The sequence below is a fragment of the Cucurbita moschata genome, unplaced genomic scaffold, assembly GCF_002738365.1.
Source record: "Cucurbita moschata cultivar Rifu unplaced genomic scaffold, Cmos_1.0 Cmo_Scf00012, whole genome shotgun sequence".
NCBI lineage: Eukaryota > Viridiplantae > Streptophyta > Magnoliopsida > Cucurbitales > Cucurbitaceae > Cucurbita > Cucurbita moschata.
The window spans coordinates 309606-328139 of record NW_019268528.1 but is presented as its reverse complement, the minus strand read 5'-3'; the positions used below and the strand labels follow the sequence as shown (position 1 = coordinate 328139).

The window sequence follows — 18534 nt, the reverse complement described above, 5'->3', positions numbered from 1 at the left end:
TTTTTTTTTTTTTTTTTTTTTTTTTTTTGGGATAATGATATACAAGTTACAGTCAAGTACCTTCTCAGAAGTTATGTTTAAAGTGCTTAACATAATACACTAAACGAAAATAAGACAATTTTTATGTTTGATGGTCTTAGTCTATGAGAAGCCTTATTTAGTAGCGACAGACTGGCTTCTCGCTAAAGAGATCAACAAACTCTATTGCATTAAAATTACATGCTTTTTTATTTATATATAAAAAGTCTTGAGATTTCGGTACGTGTCCCAGTCCTTGCTCATCTACCGTCTGCCTGTCCCCTGTAGACTTTGGCGGAAGTGGGTTTATTTATTGGGTTTCCTTGCAAGCATTACAATTTTCAAAGCATTGGAGCATGTTGAGTACCCAAATTCTCATCATTACTACTTTTGTAAGTATCTAGATCAACGTGAGTTTCTTTGTAACGCTGGCTCAAATATGTCTTGCATAAAATTGGAGGAAACCTGACAATAAAAATAAATAATAATAGGAAAGAAAAACTTTAGTATAGAATATTATTTTTGTGCATCCAACAAGTGTCTTACTTGCTTCCAAGTGTAAGTGACAAAGAAGCATATGAGTGTAAATTGGTAAAGTCAAAGCCTTGAAAGGAAAAAAGAAAGGCATGAAATGGCAATGTAAAGTAAAGCAAACTCATTAACTCATTAGCAACACTATGAAAGTAACAGAGACAATGAAAGGAAATGAGGTAAAAAAACAAGAGGAAAAGCAAACAAGGTTTGTATATCTATAATGAATCTCATGCGTCATATACATATTTTGGTAAACAACATAAAAGTTTAATCAACATATACTTACTTGGGAGGGTTTTCGTCTGACTTGCAGGTTGGTAAACACTCGACAAGACAATCATGTCTAGGTTCCACAAAATATGCAATCTGCTTACATGAAAATAATAAATTTACTATGCAACTTTTTTTTTTTTTTTTGTATGTTTGTAAATAGAGAGATCAATGAAGAATATTGCGACTCGATGTTTATAATGTTCGTGGATAACACAGTGATAGAGTAAGCTACGAGGCTTACAGAATATCTATCTTGACCATTCCCCAGAACTCTATGTAATGTGGACCTGAGATCAAATACAAAAAGAAAAAATGTTAAGAACTTAGAACTATGTAACAACCAAAATAAATTAATAAAACAAAGAACTAGTGAAGTACGTATAATTAACTGATTGATCTTGTTTACTATTTCTGTTATAATGTGAATGCCACAAACGATATTGTCATTCAAGATTCTTGAAGGCAGATGAGAAGGCAAACAATTCATTATTGCAAATTGAAGAAAATTTGAGACATACAAGTTCATAAAAGACTAGAAATATCATATTTAGACATGAATCGTCCCTTAACATTAAAAATGTCGGTGACGGTTTTTGCATAAATAGATAAATGAGGAGAAGGTTACAATTCAGCATGTCTAGTGATCTCAATAGGAATATATCTCACCTGAATACGCAGTTGCTCCAGCGCTCCAGCATGTCCCCAAGATTCACCACAAAAGCTCTGTTAAAAACAAAAATGGCAGAAGACAATCTTTTGTTTACTCTTTCTCAATATAGCTTCCTTCTCAATTATTACCATTTATTCAAGTCTTGAGTGAAGGAATCTGTCTTTTCAAACTTAATATGCAAGAGCACTAAAATTAAATGATATCAAGCATACAAACTGGTTCCTAATTCTTCCATAAAACTCACCCTTTGAGTGGTGCTACGTATTCCCATACTTGAGGTTTAGCCTCTTTATCCTTGCAAATCTGTACTCATTCTGAACACTTTAAATAGTAATCAAATAATATGATATGCTGATAATGGTTAAAAAGCATCGTGTGCCTTGCAAATCTGTACTCGTTCTGAACACTTTAAATCGTAATCAAATAATATGATATGCTGATAATGGTTAAAAAGCATCATGTACCTTATTCCGAACACTTTAAATAGTAATCAAATAATATGATATGCTGATAATGGTTAAAAAGCATCGCGTGCCTTATTCCGAACACTGAAAATAGTAATCAAATAATATGATATGCTGATAATGGTTAAAAAGCATCATGTGCCTTATTCCGAACACTTTAAAAAAAGCATCGTGTGCACAACTGAATTCTTACTTGGAGACCAAAGTTCTCGTCTGTCGCCAAGAGTGTGATTAAACCATAGTCTGTATGAGCTCCAGCCCCAAATATTCCTTTCGCAGGTTCAGAAATTTGGCCTGATGCACAAAGAGGACTGTTCTATTATTTCTATAGCCAACGGACACCACGGGGCCAAAATGAAGAAACAAAAAGCGTTTATATCCCACCTTCATAGTGTAATAGACGCAACACTGCAATAGGCTCGCCGAGCATTTCTGACTTGTCAAAAAAGTCATTCTCAAGACCAAGTGCAAGAGCAATGAGTCTTGCAATTGCTCTTGCAACCTCTCTGATTTCACATTTTAAAAAACATATATACACATAAAGGCAAATATTAACAAACTAAGAACTGGATTGTTAAAATGCAAGTTACGTAATAATTGATAACAAGAAGCCAATTAGATAAACAGGATATGGAACTAGAATATAACAATAGGAGAAGGATTGACAGAACTCTTTTCACCAGTGACGAGACAATTTGCAGACTCGTGGAAAAAACAATTCTATCATCGTTCACCCAAACAAGCAAACAAACTTTGTATGGCCGGCATAAAAACTAAATGATGATTTGTACGATGAAGATCTATCAAAACAAATTTGTAGAATCACTGGAACCAGAACATACAGTGCTTCTCTATGAAACTTCTCCATGATCTTCCTCCAGCCAGGTAACAAATCTAAAAGATGTTGCGCAAAATGTCATGCTAGGTTGCCAATGCAACAATAAGTAATTTAATGATTTACCTTCTGCAGGCCAAATATTTGGACCATAAAATGGCATTTCTCCACCTGAATCATCTCCAGGAATTTTTTCCTCAATTCCTATGTAATACCCCTCTTTGTAATCTCCTACTAAATCGACAGCAGTATGAATATACAATGGAGAATATTGAACTCCCGTCATTCAAAGAAGATACATGGAATTGCACGAAGTATACCTCGTATTTGATTATCAGGATCAAGCAGTTCGTCGAGAATAGGTGTGTATCCTCTATGCTTCTCGTTTCTCAGAAGCTTCATTTTATCACTCAGTGGCAGACTAAAAAGCCTTTTGCTCTGAGCAAAAACCTCGTCCATGAATTCCTCCGGTATTCCATGATTCACAGCGTAAAAGAATCCGGTATCCAAACAGGCCTACATGAATCAAAAATTTCTTCAATCACCAACCAGAGTTCCAATTCGATTTCTATACACAAACACAAAACGAAAATCGAAAACACAAACACAAAACGAAAATCGAAAATCAACTAATATTATCATCAAATTGTAGGCAACCTGTTTAAGTAACGAAACCGAAAGATGAATATCTGAACTCGAAAGGTCGATACAATTGAGAGCTGAGAATATCGGACTCGGATCGTTTACGGTCCGATTTTCCATGGTCACCGATAGATTTGACGACAAGTAAACAGATAGCTCTTATTGCACAACAAAATCGAACAAAACACCATCAAAATCGGCGAAAAGAACGATTCGTATTAAACAGAGCGAAAAGTTAAAAAAGAATAAACAAATCAATCACTGTAATCGGTAATTGCGGGATATGCTTATGATTACACAATTGGAATGAAACATACGGAATCTCTAGGCACTTATAAGCAATTTCAGTGCATCATGAATCTGTAGCATTGGCACTGAAGAAAATGGATGCATTTGGTGGTGAAGATGAACAGTCCGTGCCAAATTTCATGTTCGAGTAACCAACTGTACTAACTTCAAGAATATTTAGTTTTATAAAAGAAAAAAAAAAAGGAAGAATCTCTTTTCCATCCATGAAACAAAAGCATAAATAAATAAATACTACTTAAAGGAGAGATAAAGTGTAAAATATATTTTTATATTAAACTTATCGCAATTATTTTAGGAGCCCATTTGAATAACATCATTTTTAAAAAATAAAAATAAAATAATTATCTTTTATCTGTCAACCGTGAAACTATGACATAATTTCAATAAATTTGATTTGTTGTAAAAATAATAATAATAATAATAAATAAAAGGTAGCTGGATACTAATTAATAGAGTTAAGTCCAATAATTTTATGAGCTTATTTCTATATATTTAAAAAATAAAATAGCTCGATATTTTAAAAATAAATGATTATATTTTTGGAATAAATTTATTTAACTTTTATTATAAATATCATTCCACCCTATTATATTAAAATTTTTATTACAGGAGTACATCATAATAGTATCCTACAGAGTCTCCTATATTGTCTAAACTAGTTAAATTATTAAATTAATTGATAAATATTTTATGAAAATCTTATTTATTCATGAGCTTAAATATACCTTTCAAAATATTAATTCAATAAAAATTCGCAAAAATCTTTTATATTTATACAAATATAGAAACTTCTTTTTGAAAATGAAGGAGACTTTTATGAATTAAATTAAATAAAAATGTTTTTTTTTTCCATTTACGCTTACATCGTTGAAAGCTACAACTTTGAAAATATATTAAAAAAATGTTTCTTGTTTATTATTAATTTTTATTATAGATAATATATATATTTTAGTTAGTTGAATAACGTTTGGATTCATGCATATTTTTTTGAATTAAATAAAAATTAATCAACTTATTCGCATGAATTATAACATAAATACTATTTGTATTATATTTCATATAAAAAAAAAATCAATTTGGTTTGAGAATTGTTTTAATCGTGTCTAGATTTTATTAGTGAGAACCTATGCATCATGCGCCACCTAATTGCATTATTGTTATAGGACCAATTGTCAATTGCACTTTTAACTTTATTTATTTTATAAATCATACTTTTACGTTAATTATTTTTTTTAAACACATTTGATAAATTTTAATAACTATTATATACCATATTTAATCAAAATAACAATAAAATTTATCAGAGAAAATAGATTTTTAAAATTTATACAATAAATCAATTATTATATTGTAAAAGGTTACAAATATATTTAGTTATTGACCCATATGTGTAAAAAAAAAAAATTAAATTATAATAATATTTTTATATAAAAAATAAATTGTTACAGATTTTAAAGGATAAAAACTAAATTGTTGTAAATTTATATATTTATTTGTTATAAATTGTTATAAATTAAATTTTATAGGTAATACCAAACCTTTTAAGTTGCATAAAAAAATTTAACTTTTTTTTTAAATCATTATAATATGATATATAATCATTTAGGTTTCTAGAAACTCACAATATAATTTGGGAAAAAAATGGATAAATAAGAATTTCCTTTACCCTTTCCTTAACTTAATGGTGCCGCCACACTCAATACTATACAAGTCATGATTGACCTTCTTGGCCACTTGATTGTGACACGTTGCTCCACAAACTGACGAACAACTGGCTTTGCAAAACAAATTCTAAAATAAATATAAAATAATTAAATTCCTGAAAATAAATCGAAAACAAAACATACCAATAGAAATTATCTAAATTATATACTCGAATTTTATAATTTAAGATATTTTACCCCGAACTTATAAAATCATAATAATTAATTATCGTAATAAATTTGTCAACGATGTTCATCATTTTTTTTTAAATAATTAATTGAACTGTTAGTCTTCTAACTTTTAATTTTCGTGATTTGTAACATTTTAAAATAATTTCAATTTTAGTTGAAGTTCAACTATCAAACACGTATGCAAAACATATATAATATGGGGTGTTATTTTTTTAATTTAAAAATTAAATTTAAGATGGATTTTTATATTAAAACAATAATATTTATAATTTTGTATAATAGATATAAAATTAAAAATGGAAGATGGTTCACTTTATCGGATATTTCTTTAAATTAAAAAATTAACAGATTAAATGTGTCATTTAAATTGAGTCAATGAATTGATAAAATTAAAATCTTTTTATGGCTTTTTAAAACATATGTTGATACCAAAAATTGAAAGTTAGGGAAATTCATGGAACATTGTAAAACAAATTTCGACAGAGACAGAGGAAGGAACAGGTCTGTTCAATTTTCAGCTAATTTCGGGAAGAGTTGCAATCACAATAATTAAGAACCAGACATTACTTGATCGAACGATCCTCGCGATCTACGAAAAAAAGCTCTACCGTCGGATCAAAGTTGAAGAAGGCGATTCCGGCGGTTGACCGGCGATGAGGCACCGACAGAGAGGGCAACAGTTGGCGACTGCGAGCCAAGAGGAAATACAAGATTCGTGGTACACGTGTCCGCAGGGGATTTGTTTTCCGTCCTCATCTGGCCGGAAATCTTCCAAACAAACGGCACAAACATCGGCCACCACCGTCGGCAAATCCGCCACAAGGGAATCCGAAGCGCTGATCTGACAGCAACCGAAGTCGTCGGCGCCGGACAGAACCATGTCGAGGTCAAACAGAAATTCAATTGGATAGGCCGCTGCTAAGTTTCGCGTAGTCTCAGCCGACACAGAAACGGCAGCCATTGCAGAGATTGAGAGAATTTGAGAGAGAGAGAAAAAGAGAGAGTGGTTTAGAAACTAAGGGAATGGAGTAGATAGCAGGTTCTATTCGTAAGAGATGCCAAGGCAATTATTATAAACTATTTTGTCAATATATTATCCTATATATAATAATTAATTTGAATTTTTTAATATCTAAAATAATCATGAAGTTTGATAGAAGATTTTTGTTCCCATCAATAATTTTTTTGACCCAAAATTAAAAGATAATGTACTCAAATAATTCACATTTTAATCACAAATTTAGACCTACAAAAAAAAACATTTGGACAGATACATTTGATTTACTTTTAACTTAACCACATTTCTCCCGTTTTTTTTGTTTTACATTTTTATTTTATCCCATTAAATTTAAAATTTGATTTAGTAATAAAATTAAAGACAATATAGGCCTTGTAGGCTTTTTAAACATTATTTTATACTTTATTTGTTTTGTTATTTGGTTAGAGTTTTTCCTTTTTTGAAATCTAAAATAATTTTTAAAATCTGAAAACAATTATTAAAAAAATATTACTAAATTTTTAAAAATTTTAATAATACTTTATAAGTAGTTTATAAGGTAAACTAAAATAATAATAATAATTTGTAAAAAATTTAATAATATCCTTATTTTTTTAATTTAAAAAATATGATTACAGTCAGTTTAAAAAAGTATTTCTAAAATTTTAAAAGTAGTTAATCGCCCTTTACCTTTCTAAAAAAAGTTCGATAATATTTTTAAACTTTAAAAAGTTTCGTTACTGCTCTTCATTAAAAAAAAAATAAAAAAAATACCTTATAGTTAGTATTATGTCTAAAAAAAATACTCATAAAATTTTTAAAACAATATTAATATCCTTTGTATTTACGGTCAATATGCAGATGAAGATCGTCATCGATATTTCATAGATTATTTCTAATTTTTAATATTATTTTTAAAATTTTATGAATATTTTTAAAATGGGTTAGCTAAAAGGAAAATGTCTAGACATTTGTAAGGTGTCATTTTTTAAATCATATGACAAACTTTATTAATTTATATTTTTTTTACTCGTGTGCTATGTTTTTCCTTAGTATATAATTTCTCTCTCTTCCTTTCCCATGCTTATTATTTGGTTGAACCTACCACTGCATCCACCGCCATTACAATGTAATTAAATTACAAATTTAATTATTAAAATTTCTTTTATTTTTATAACTTTTAAATTTATAAATATAGTTAAACTTTTAAAAATTTAAAAATTTAATTCATTAATAATTTACAATTTTATTAAACATAAAATTTAAATGTCTATCTTATAAAATTATTAATTTTAAAAAATTTTAAATTTGTCAAAAAGTCAAAATTAAAAATTAAAAAATGTGTAGATATTATTCAAAATTTCAATTAGTAAACTTTTAATTTACATGAAAAGTTCAAGATTAAAATTAATCTATTAAGTGAAATACAAAGGTAAAAAAGTAGTTTGGATCTCATTTCACTTTAAAGATAATTCTAATTTTGTACTTTACTTTTTTATATATACAAAAGAAACTATAGTGATAATTACTATTTATAAATTAAAATTATATAACAATCAATTTAAAATAAACCTAATATTTTGACAAATTAACTGTTTAATAAATAACTATTAACGCAATATTCAAATTCAACATTTTTAATAATTATTTAAAAAAATTATCAAGCACTTTTTTATTTTTTTATTTTTTATTTTAATCTAACGAAAAGTAGCTGTCAGATATTTTAATGAAATTCGTCCTATTTTGTCTTATTTAATTTTATTTCCAGAATTTCTCGAAAAGAAAATAGTGGAGTGAGAAAAGAGGAGTTTATTATTATAACCAATTTTGGAGGCAAGCGGGCTGTAGGGTCTTATTTATTATTATTTTTTTAATATTTTTAAAAAAATTAAATACTATAAACCTGCGTGAGAATTCAAGCGCTTCACGTCTACAAAAATGATCGATTAAATATTCCTGCTTTATAAATTAATTTATCCATTTTCATTTAAAAATAAATAATAGAATAAAAAATAATTAATTTATGATATCCGAGTAAATGAAAGGTATATAAATAAACGAAAAATCGGAGAATAGGACGACTAATAAAAGATTTGAATTGAAAGTTGTTACTTATACTAACAAAATGCATTTTATTTTCGGTGATTCAATCATAAAAATTCCAAAGAACCCTTGTGTTTGATAAGGTCTTGAGAATTTTTCTAATGTGTCTAAACCAAGACCATGTCCACAAATGTCTGGACACACGTTGAATCCTAATTCAAATTCTAGTATGAGATTAGACCATTAATTCAAATGGATTATTAATTAATTATTCTAGAGTTCCCAAAAATAAAGAAAAAGATGAGTGAAGATATTAATTAACTAATTAATTTAGTCACATGAGATTATTTAATTGTTTATATATATTTTTATTCTATGAAAATATAGCTTAATGTGTGGTTACATCTACTCACATGGTTTTCTCCACGATTCATGAGTTTTTTTTTAATTAATTGACATAAATTGGATATTATCGAGAAGGGTTTATTTTATTTTAAGCATTGATATGCGTATATGAAATTGATTTAATAGTAACATGTTATGAATAAATGTACGCATGCCCTCAAAATTTAAGGTTTATTATATATTTTAATTTTTAAAATTTAAATTTATTCACAATAATAATAATTTAGGAAAGAGGACAACGTCAGAGTAGTGCATAATTAAAGTGACAAGTGGTTTTTTTCGTCTACTCGGTGAGTTTTTGTAACGGCTCAAGCCCATTGTTAGTAAATATGGTTATTTTTGGACTTTCTCTTTCGAGTTTCCTACCTTAAAACAGGTCTCCTAGGGAAAGGTTTCCACACGGTTATAAAGGATGTTTCAGCTTTCTTTTTTATTATCTATATGGAGATTCGTTTCCTCAATTCTGAATTTTCAAAGTAGAAAACGAGGCAATGAATTCTTGTGGCGGTGAAGTTAGCGAATGCTTTTCAATCCTACTTTATAATTTTGTCGTTGTTTCAAGTCATTTTAATAATTGATTTTTTCAAAAAAAAAAAAAAATTTATAGATAATATTCACTTATAACTTTTGCAATTTCATTTCTAGCATTTTATAAGCGTCTTTAAAATTTAAGTCAAATTTAAAAATTTTAAAAAATAAAAAATAAAAAATATTGGAAAGAATCTAAATATTTCTTCAAGAGCAGTAAAAATAAAAAAAGAAAAAAAACGAGAAAACTAACATAATTTTAAAAAATAAAAAATAAAAAGTAAAATTATTTTATTTGAAAAAAGAATCAAACTTTAGCGTGATTTACATTTTCTCAACCATTCAATTTTTCTCTGACGCGTGGGCTAATTCAAAGCATGTCATGTTCATCCTTTTATTAGTAAAGATTTTTCGAAAATGTTTCAAAAAAATTAGTCACCCATTTTATCTTCCAAAGAGAGAAAATAATAATAATAAATAAATAAATAAAAAGGAAAAAGTAATAGCCATAAAATTTAATGGACCTGAAATAGCAGGTGGTTGGTTGAACTACAAATCGTCCAAACACCATCTTTTGGTCTTAGAATCAATTTTGGACTATATCTAATAAATTTTTAAAAATTTTAATTTTTCTTATATTAGCTATAAATTTGTATTTATTTAAGATTTTTATTTGACTTTTAACAAAACAATGTAATATGTTCACTACTAATATCAAATTTTCTTTTGGTTGAAATGTCTCAACTTTCATCTCTATCTCTCATCTTTTTTTACTAAATTAATATATATTTTTTAAAATTTAATTATTAAATTTTTAGATACTAATAGTTATTATTTTAAGTTATATGAATTAAATTTATAATCTAACGAATGATATAGTCCCAATCATATTTATTATAATACGTTAGATTATAAAAAAAAAATCATTTCGAAATTTTTAAATCATATTTATTATAATACGTTAAATTATAAAAAAAAAATCATTTCGAAATTTTTAAATAAAAATAAAATTAAGAATTATCTGTAGAAACTTTCTATAAGCTATTAGATTGGTTTAGCTTGTGATCTCTTTAAATATTTTAAAGATTCGAAATATATTCCAATAAATATCTCTAAATTTAAAATTATTCCATAAAATATATTTTTCTTTAAAAGTATAATATAGAGATTATCTCGTGAAACCACCTCAAGGTGTTTTCCTATCGAACGCAGTGACTCATGTCCCAAATAGAATTTTTGCATTTGGGTTGGATTGTAAGGTCTCGTACGTCCTCCGCCTACAATTTTTTTTTGTTTTGTCCTTTTAATTTCAGTACAATCTCGAATTAATACAGTAACCATTTAAGAAATGAAAAAAAGTCACGAATAGTAGGCCATATAAATCATTCATTCATTAAAAAAGAAATCTAAGTTATTATTAATAAGTTGCCATAAATTTGTAGATCCTGAAATTGTCAAAGGAACATGGCTTTTGTAAACGAAACTGAAAGACACCGAAATCTGGGTTCATTTATTACCAGATCTGTGAGTATGCGAACCTCTGATCTTTTTCTTCCCAAAATTTAATTTCACTGAGATTTTATACAATTGATTCTTTTTAATTCTCATTTTATGGAATTGCATGCCTGCAACTTGTCACTCCTCTCATAATTACTACACTTATTAGTTACTGCCTTTATTTTTTCAATTTTTGTAACCGTTTTTTTTATTTTTATTTTTTTTAAATTTGGGATTTCCCTCCTTTTTTTTTTAATTTATATATAATAAGCATTGCCATCCTTTTTTCTTCATTGTAAGCCATGGCGAATTCTGCTTTGAATCGACGGATTTCCACCATGAGGCAATCATTCTTCGATGAGGTCAGTCTTTTTTTCTTTTCTTTTATTTTTATATTTTTTAATGATTTTTAAATTACTTTTTATTTTTGTTCATAAATTTTAAAATTTTTTTTATTTCTCGTTTTTAATTGAAGAGTTTTTGTGGAATTTTTTGAAATATAATGAATGTTGTGATGAATAAAAAACGTTGACATGAATTTTAAATTATAATAATAAATAAAATTTGTAATTGGAAGCTTTTTAAAATATAAACATTAAATAATTTATATTATTGTTGCAGGGAATATTAGGTGAACAATTTATCCACGTGGAGCGATTAGGTGACGACGATCCACACTTTCTAGAGAGGGTTCTCACTACGTATTTCAGGGAATCAACCCAGAGTATAGCTACCCTACAAAATGCATTGTAAGGCCTAAAATAATAATAATAATAATAATAATAATGGACTAAATTGAAAAAATTAATACATAAAAGGAACTAAATTTGAAAGTTTTGAAATATTAGGGACTAAAAAGTAATATAAGCTAAATTGCCCCTTTTTGTCTTTTTCACAGGAGGTCACCTTCGTGCAACCCGGGTGCACTGGAGAGGCCACTTCATAAGTTTAAGGGAGCGAGCGCCAGGTCTTTAAATCTTTCAAAATTACAATTTTCGTCCCTAAAAATATTAGATACAAAATTAAAAGTCTAAAATCCTATTTTTTCTTATGAACGTTCCACTGTTGATGATTTATGTAGTATTGGGGCCATTAAAGTGAGCAACGAAATAGATGAAGCAATTCATGGTTGTAGAGACGAAGACGTGGAGAGGTAATATTACATTTTACCTTTCATTTTTACTTTGTTTCGGACCTTAGATTTTACCTTCTAGATCAGTCTCAAAATGTACTAAAATTGAAATGCACAAAGTAAAAAGGTTCGAATCTTCCAGTAAACTCGAGCATGCCCTAACGTGTTCTTATTTGATGATAGGGTTAAGGCTGCTGTAAGACGGATACATAATGAATACACTATCTTACGTCGTAAATTCGAGCAGTACTTTCAGGTTTCTCTCTCTATCTATCTAAACATATATATATATATATCTATATATATATATAGCAGCTAATATTATCCTTATGCTCTTATTATTAATCAGATGATGCGACAAGCTGGGCCTTCTGAGCGTGCTGTTCGTCCCTAGTGAGATAGATTCAATAAGTTTAGCTATACACATTACGGAGAAAATAAATACTTTATATTATATCAAGTAAAAACGTCTTGTTTTCCTATGTACTTTATTTCCCCCCAACTTTTATTAAGAATGATAACAAAAATTGGGTAACAGAAAAAGACAGCAGTTTATTTAAACTATGACAGTTTATCAGGTCAACAGTCATTTAACTAAGGAAATGTCGGGAGAAAATCACTTTTGGCAGGTTCAAAGATCACTGGAAACATATTTTTAACCGTTTAAAATCAACTTAACACGTCTAACCTCGGTTGAAGAGGGAAACAAAGCATCCTTTACAAGGGTGTGAAAAACTCTACCTAGCGAAACCCTGAAGGGAAGACTAAAAGTAAAAACCTAAAAAGGACAATATCTACTCGTGGGTGGGCTTAGGCTATTACAAATGGTGTCAGAGCCAAACATTCGACGGTGTGCCAGCGAAGACGTTGGCCTTTAAGGGGGTGGATTGTGAGATCCCACATCGGTTGGAGAGGAGAACGAAACATTCTTTATAAGGGTGTGGAAACCTCTTCCTAATAGATGTGTTTTAAAATCATGAGGCTAACGGCAATACATAACAGATCAACGCGGACAATATCTATTAGCGGTGGGCTTGAGTTACATTTTCGTACTCTAACATTCTCTAAAATGGGATGCATAATAAACGAAATTCTACCCAAGGGGTCGGCTTAATTTTTTTAAAAAAATAAATAAGAATCTCTAAAATCATTCGTTAAAAAAGAAAGCAAGGCAAGCAATATCTTCGCAACATCAGGGGATCTTGGCCTCATCAACAGTCCAAGAGGCAGAAGATAGTAAAAGAAAAGCAATAATAATAAGTAAGAAGAAAAACCTGTGATGTTGAAGCAGCTTCTCTGTTAACAGCAACAAAGGGATGGTTAATCAGTTCTTCCCCCACTTAGAAAATTGAAAACCTGCCTCAAATTTCCTCTGGAAGGCCTTGCATTTGTTGCAAATTTACAGATGTATACGAGTCGTCTTCTCATATCCGATTTCGTTATGCGCGTCTTGTTGAAAGATTTCCCGCCATCAAAAGTTCCTGATGTGATTTAACACAGTTACTAATGATCAAATACATGAAAGCAACATATTCTCCTATTGGGAATAAGATTCTACCCTTTGTGCATACAAGTAGGGAGATAGTTGCTCTTCTCATATGCGAAAAACAACATTTCACACATTAATTCAACACATTCTACTTGGTAGCTTAAGGAAATTCGACTTTGATACAATCCTTACACCCTCTTTGACTTCACTTCATTCCCTTTTCGATCAAAATTTTACTTAAGAAACTCATTTGCCGAAGGAAAATACCCATCTATCGCAAAGTATCCAAATTGTTGAGGATTGTTGGTGGCGAGTCTCACATTGTCTAATTAAAGGAATGATCATATGTTTATAAGGAATACTATCTCCCTTCGTATGAGGCCTTTTGGAGGAACCAAAAGCAAAGCCATGAGAGCTTACGCTCAAAGTGAAGAATATCATACCATTGTGGAGATTCGTGATTCCTAACAGGGTATCAAAGTCATGCCCTTAACTTAGCCATGTCAATAAAATCATCATGTGAGTCTCGAAGGTGTAGTAAAAAAGTGACTCAAAGTGTCGAACAAAGGGTGTACTTTGTTCGAGGGTTTTAGAGAAAGGAGTCGAGTCTCAATTAAGGGAAGGCTGTTTGAGGGTAGACCTTAGGGGAGGCTCTATGGTATATTTTGTTCGAGGGGAGGATTGTTGGTGGGGAGTCTCACATCGACTAATTAAGGGAATGATCATGCGTTTATAAGTAAGGAATACTATCTCCATTCGTATGAGGCCTTTCAAAAAAAACCAAAAGCAAAGCCATGAAAACTCAGGCTCAAAGTGGATAATATTATACCAGTGTAGAGATTCATGATTTCTAACATAAATAATGGAAAAGAAATGATAAAATAACACCTCTTCTTCTCATAAAGGGCAGATGAATAAATGAAAAGAGTACACAATGAATATATTGGTGTACTTCAAGAAAGTTCGGAAGAAACACATTCGGCCGAAGTACCTTTGTCATCAAATAAAGAAGTCAGTATTGCCAAGCAAACACATACGCTAATATCTTCTCCTGCACGTAAACGAACGAAAGAGATTGCTTAGCAGAAGTATCAGAAATATGTTGAACTAACATTTTCATCTCAAATAGGTGAATTTATCATATTTGTAGGAAAATAAAGGGAGTTCTCACCATTGCTACAGCAAACTAGAAGTCTTTTTCCTTCACTAAGATTGGACTTCGCAAAATCTACTGCAGCAGGAAGGCTTCTTGACAGGGAAAAGCGATCCAGTTTTGACATCTGAAAAGCACAAGCTGTTAAACAAGTTGAATTGGTGTGCATACCAAGAAGGTTTACACTATTATTTTCTCATACTCACAGCCATAGGTAGATGAAGATATGCATCAGCAATCAGAAGGCAAACAGATAGCGATTCTTGATCACAATTTAAGATGCAATCAACATCGCACGCAGTCACAGCTGCACGCACGAAAAACAAAAGTAATCAACAGATGAGCAAAGTCAAGAGACAATAATGCAATTCTTGAAAGCTGAACCACAGGAAATACCATGTTGAGATGAGCCTATTGCAAGGCTAGTTGAACCAAGCCACGATAATGCACAATTTCCATCAGAAGATTTTGCATCTAGCTCAGTATCAGATATATCTAAAGATAACATTTGCTCGATAGATGGGACTTGAGTTGACGATCCGCCCACCTTCTGAGATTTAACACTGATCTGAGGTGCATCATTCCCCCTTAGAGCTCGATAAACTCTGTCCTTTTCAACGATTTCAGCTACCTTCTGATTACAGACATCAGGTCCAGAGCTCATAAGATCATATGCGTGATTCCAAAATAGATTAGGAGACAGGCCTCTTGCCCAACTTTCTTCATCATCTCCCGCTCCCGAAATGTAGTTCCAGCTGAACTCTGTGGTGGTCCTTTGTTGAACCACACCAGTAGAGAACGAAGCCGAAACAAGTATAATGGGGGTGAAATCCCAGGAATCGTGATCTGGTACTTCATTTAACCAAATAACTGATCTCTGTGAAATCCACAAGGGGCGCAATGGCTTTCTCAAGATTGATGCTAGTGTGGCAATATCAGCTCCACATTCATCTAACTGCTTTGTCCATTCTTCAAGGCGTTCCTCAATAGCAGCTTTCTCGGTTTGAGAAACCCACAGGGGAAGATGCAAGGAACAGTCCCAGTTAACAGCAGATTCCCTTCCATTTTCAGTGAGCACGTCAGAAGTGGAAGGCTCCTGTTCCAAGAGACGTGGTAAGCGGGCCAGTTTAAGATGAACACACAAAAACAGAAGAAAAAAACTGATATACGAACCAATTTTTTGAAATCCAAACTACTTGCTAACTATCAAACAGACTTGTTTCAATCAATTTCATCGGTTTTTACTTTTAGACTTATACCCGACTGAGAGGGACTTGATCTAGACTTGCACAGAATCATAGGCTGCCAAACGATAACAAGCAGAAAAAAGAATAGAAAACACTCACCCCTTGTTCCAACGAACTGCCATGGATTTTGTTTAAATGTTTGCTTATAGACCGATTCAAAACACAAGTCCAAATGGGTATTGTTTTGGACATACTATCAGGAAAGCGCTTCCCTCTTCGAGTGGAATCAACTATAATACACCCTCCCTTCTGTCCTGTCCTACCCATCAAACAAAGAAGCGAATCACATAAACACTTCTGAAATGTAAACATGTCGCCAAACGCATGCATTGAGTCTTCATTACAAACATTCAAAGTGGACAAAATTAAGAAGCCGATGCCGAAATTCTGCCCTCTGTGAATTTTGTACCTTAATGGCTAGGAAAATAAAGGAAAAACAGAAAGGGGAAAAGAGAGGATGTACCAGCCAATTGCGCGACGTGAAGATTAAGGCGGGAAGTATTGAAAGACCAGTTGTTGTTGTGGCCGTCGGTGGACTTGAAGTAACAATTGCAGTGAAACTTCGGCGAGTACCAAAGGCCGCAACGGAGATTTGCTAAAAGAGGAAGCTCCGGCCATAGCTGGGCGATCTCGCCGACAAAGATAGAGTCCTCGTAGATTGACCTGAGAGCGTTGTAGAGAGTATTATCCCTGCGTTTTATGCTTCTGACGGCCTTGTATATGCTCAGATTCGCGCCGTCCTCCATGTACGAATCAAGCAATGGCAGTGAAGAGCGTCGTCGTCAAGGAAGATGAGAGGTATGCAGCTCAACGTTGTACTACTGGCGCCAAAACTTATTTAGAAGCAAGCCGAAAGCAAAGCTCAAGCCGATGTGGAAGCTCAGGTCCAAGCCACAGGAGAAGTCAGGCCTGAGCCGTGACTGAAGCCCAAGCCTGGAGTACTTAAGCCCCCAACCAAACATGTCCAAGCCGATGGAAAAACACAGGCCCAAGTAAAAACATGCCCAAGCCGAAGAAAACATACCCAAGCCGATAAAGAAACACGGGCCCAAGCCAAAACTGCCAAAATCCGATGAATGAAGAAGCTCAGGTCCGAGTAAAGACATGCCCAAGCCATTGAAGAATTTCAGGCCCGGGACAAAACAGGCCCAAGCATGATCTGAATCTCATGCCCGATCCAAAGAAGGCCCAATTCGATGAAGAAACAGAGGCCCGAGCAAAAACGGACCCAAGCCGATGAAGAATATCAGGTCCGAGACAATACAGACCCATGTCGATGAAGAAACTCAGTACCGAGCCGAAACCGGCTCAAGCCCGAGTCAGGGCCCATGCCAATGATGATGCTCAGCACCTAGCAAAAACAGGCCCAATCGAAAACAGGCCCAAGTCGAACAAGAAACTCAGGCCCGAGTCAGAGCCCATGCCGACGATGATAGGGCCCATGCCGATGAAGAAGCTCAGGCCATAGCAAAAAATTGGCCCAATCAAAAAAAGGCCCAAGTCGAACCAATAACCCAGGCCCGAGTCAGGGCCATGACGATAAAGAAGCCGAGGCCCTAGAAAAATAGGCCCACTCTAAAAGGCCCAAGTTATCGAAGTAATTCAGGCCCGAGACAGGGCCCATGACGATGAAGAAGCCATGGCCCTTGAAAATAGGCTCAATCGAAAGCAGGCCCAAGTCCATGAAGAAACCCATGCTGATGATGAAGTGCAGGCGAGCAAAAATAAGCCCAAGTCGATGAAGAAACTTAGGTCCAAGTCAGGGCCCATGCCGAGAAGAAGCCCAGGGTCTACAAAAGGGCCAATCTAAAACAGGCCCAAGTCGATGAAGAAACTCAGGCCCGAGTCACGGCCCATGCCGTTGAAGAAGCCCAAGGCCTAGAAAAATAGCCCAACCGAAAACAGGCCCAAGTCGATGAAGAAACCCAGGCCCGAGTCAGCCGATGATAAGGCTCAGACGCAGCAAAAATAGGCCCAATCGTAAAAGGCCCATGTCGTTGAAGAAGCCCAGTCCCTCGAAAAAATAAGCCCAATGGAAAACAAGCCCAACTCAATAAAGAAGCTCAGGCCCGAGTCACGGCCCATGTCGTTGAAGAAGCCCAGTCCCTAGAAAAAATAAACCCAATGGAAAACAGGCCCAACTCGATGAAGAAACTCAGGCCCGAGTCACGGCCCATGCCGATGATGAGGTTATGGGCCTAGAAATATAGGCCCAATAGATAACAGGAATAAGTCGGTGAAGAAACTTAGGCCCGAATCACGGCCCATGCCGATGGAGAAGCCCAGGGCATAGAAAAATAAGCCCAACTAGATAAAGAATTTCAGGCCCGAGTCACGGCCCATGACGTTGAAGAAGCCCAGTCTCTATAAAAATAGGCCCAAGTCGATGAAGAAACTCAGGCC

General features: G+C 32.6%; 4 protein-coding genes across 10 annotated transcripts; 1 reads left to right on the top strand and 3 right to left on the bottom strand.

The window, feature by feature from the left end:
* Positions 1–105: 105 nt before the first annotated feature.
* Positions 106–3895, bottom strand: LOC111450469 (2-oxoglutarate-Fe(II) type oxidoreductase-like). Of its 5 annotated transcripts, XM_023090630.1 has the most exons (12): positions 3754–3895; positions 3452–3594; positions 3115–3310; positions 2921–3028; positions 2802–2853; positions 2344–2465; positions 2153–2253; positions 1740–1798; positions 1492–1548; positions 1067–1112; positions 839–918; positions 106–483 (listed from the first exon to the last, which is right to left on the bottom strand). In XM_023090630.1, the coding sequence occupies exons 2-12, from the start codon at positions 3554–3556 to the stop codon at positions 360–362; spliced, it is 1050 nt and encodes a 349-aa protein (XP_022946398.1). In that variant the 5' UTR covers positions 3557–3594; positions 3754–3895; the 3' UTR covers positions 106–359. The 5 variants fall into 5 exon arrangements, with proteins under 5 accessions (XP_022946398.1, XP_022946397.1, XP_022946400.1 ...); XM_023090629.1 differs by having other exon boundaries at positions 3452–3895; XM_023090632.1 differs by having other exon boundaries at positions 2921–3025; positions 3452–3895.
* Positions 3896–6244: 2349 nt separating this feature from the next.
* On the bottom strand, positions 6245–6601 carry LOC111450796 (E3 ubiquitin-protein ligase RING1-like). Its single transcript, XM_023091095.1, has one exon. It carries the CDS (start codon positions 6599–6601, stop codon positions 6245–6247), a length of 357 nt encoding a protein of 118 aa, XP_022946863.1.
* Positions 6602–11402: 4801 nt separating this feature from the next.
* Positions 11403–12636, top strand: LOC111450795 (pseudo histidine-containing phosphotransfer protein 5-like). Its single transcript, XM_023091094.1, has 6 exons — positions 11403–11472; positions 11732–11859; positions 12009–12077; positions 12192–12263; positions 12426–12498; positions 12592–12636. Exons 1-6 carry the CDS (start codon positions 11413–11415, stop codon positions 12634–12636), a joined length of 447 nt encoding a protein of 148 aa, XP_022946862.1. The 5' UTR covers positions 11403–11412.
* LOC111450792 (uncharacterized protein C3F10.06c) lies at positions 12326–16941 on the bottom strand. 3 transcript variants are annotated; one of them, XM_023091089.1, is made up of 8 exons: positions 16595–16941; positions 16231–16385; positions 15281–15980; positions 15091–15191; positions 14903–15011; positions 14723–14782; positions 13517–13723; positions 12326–12632 (listed from the first exon to the last, which is right to left on the bottom strand). In XM_023091089.1, the coding sequence occupies exons 1-7, from the start codon at positions 16875–16877 to the stop codon at positions 13563–13565; spliced, it is 1569 nt and encodes a 522-aa protein (XP_022946857.1). In that variant the 5' UTR covers positions 16878–16941; the 3' UTR covers positions 12326–12632; positions 13517–13562. The 3 variants fall into 3 exon arrangements, with proteins under 3 accessions (XP_022946857.1, XP_022946858.1, XP_022946859.1); XM_023091090.1 differs by having other exon boundaries at positions 12326–12622; XM_023091091.1 differs by having other exon boundaries at positions 16231–16390; positions 16595–16685.
* Positions 16942–18534: the final 1593 nt, after the last annotated feature.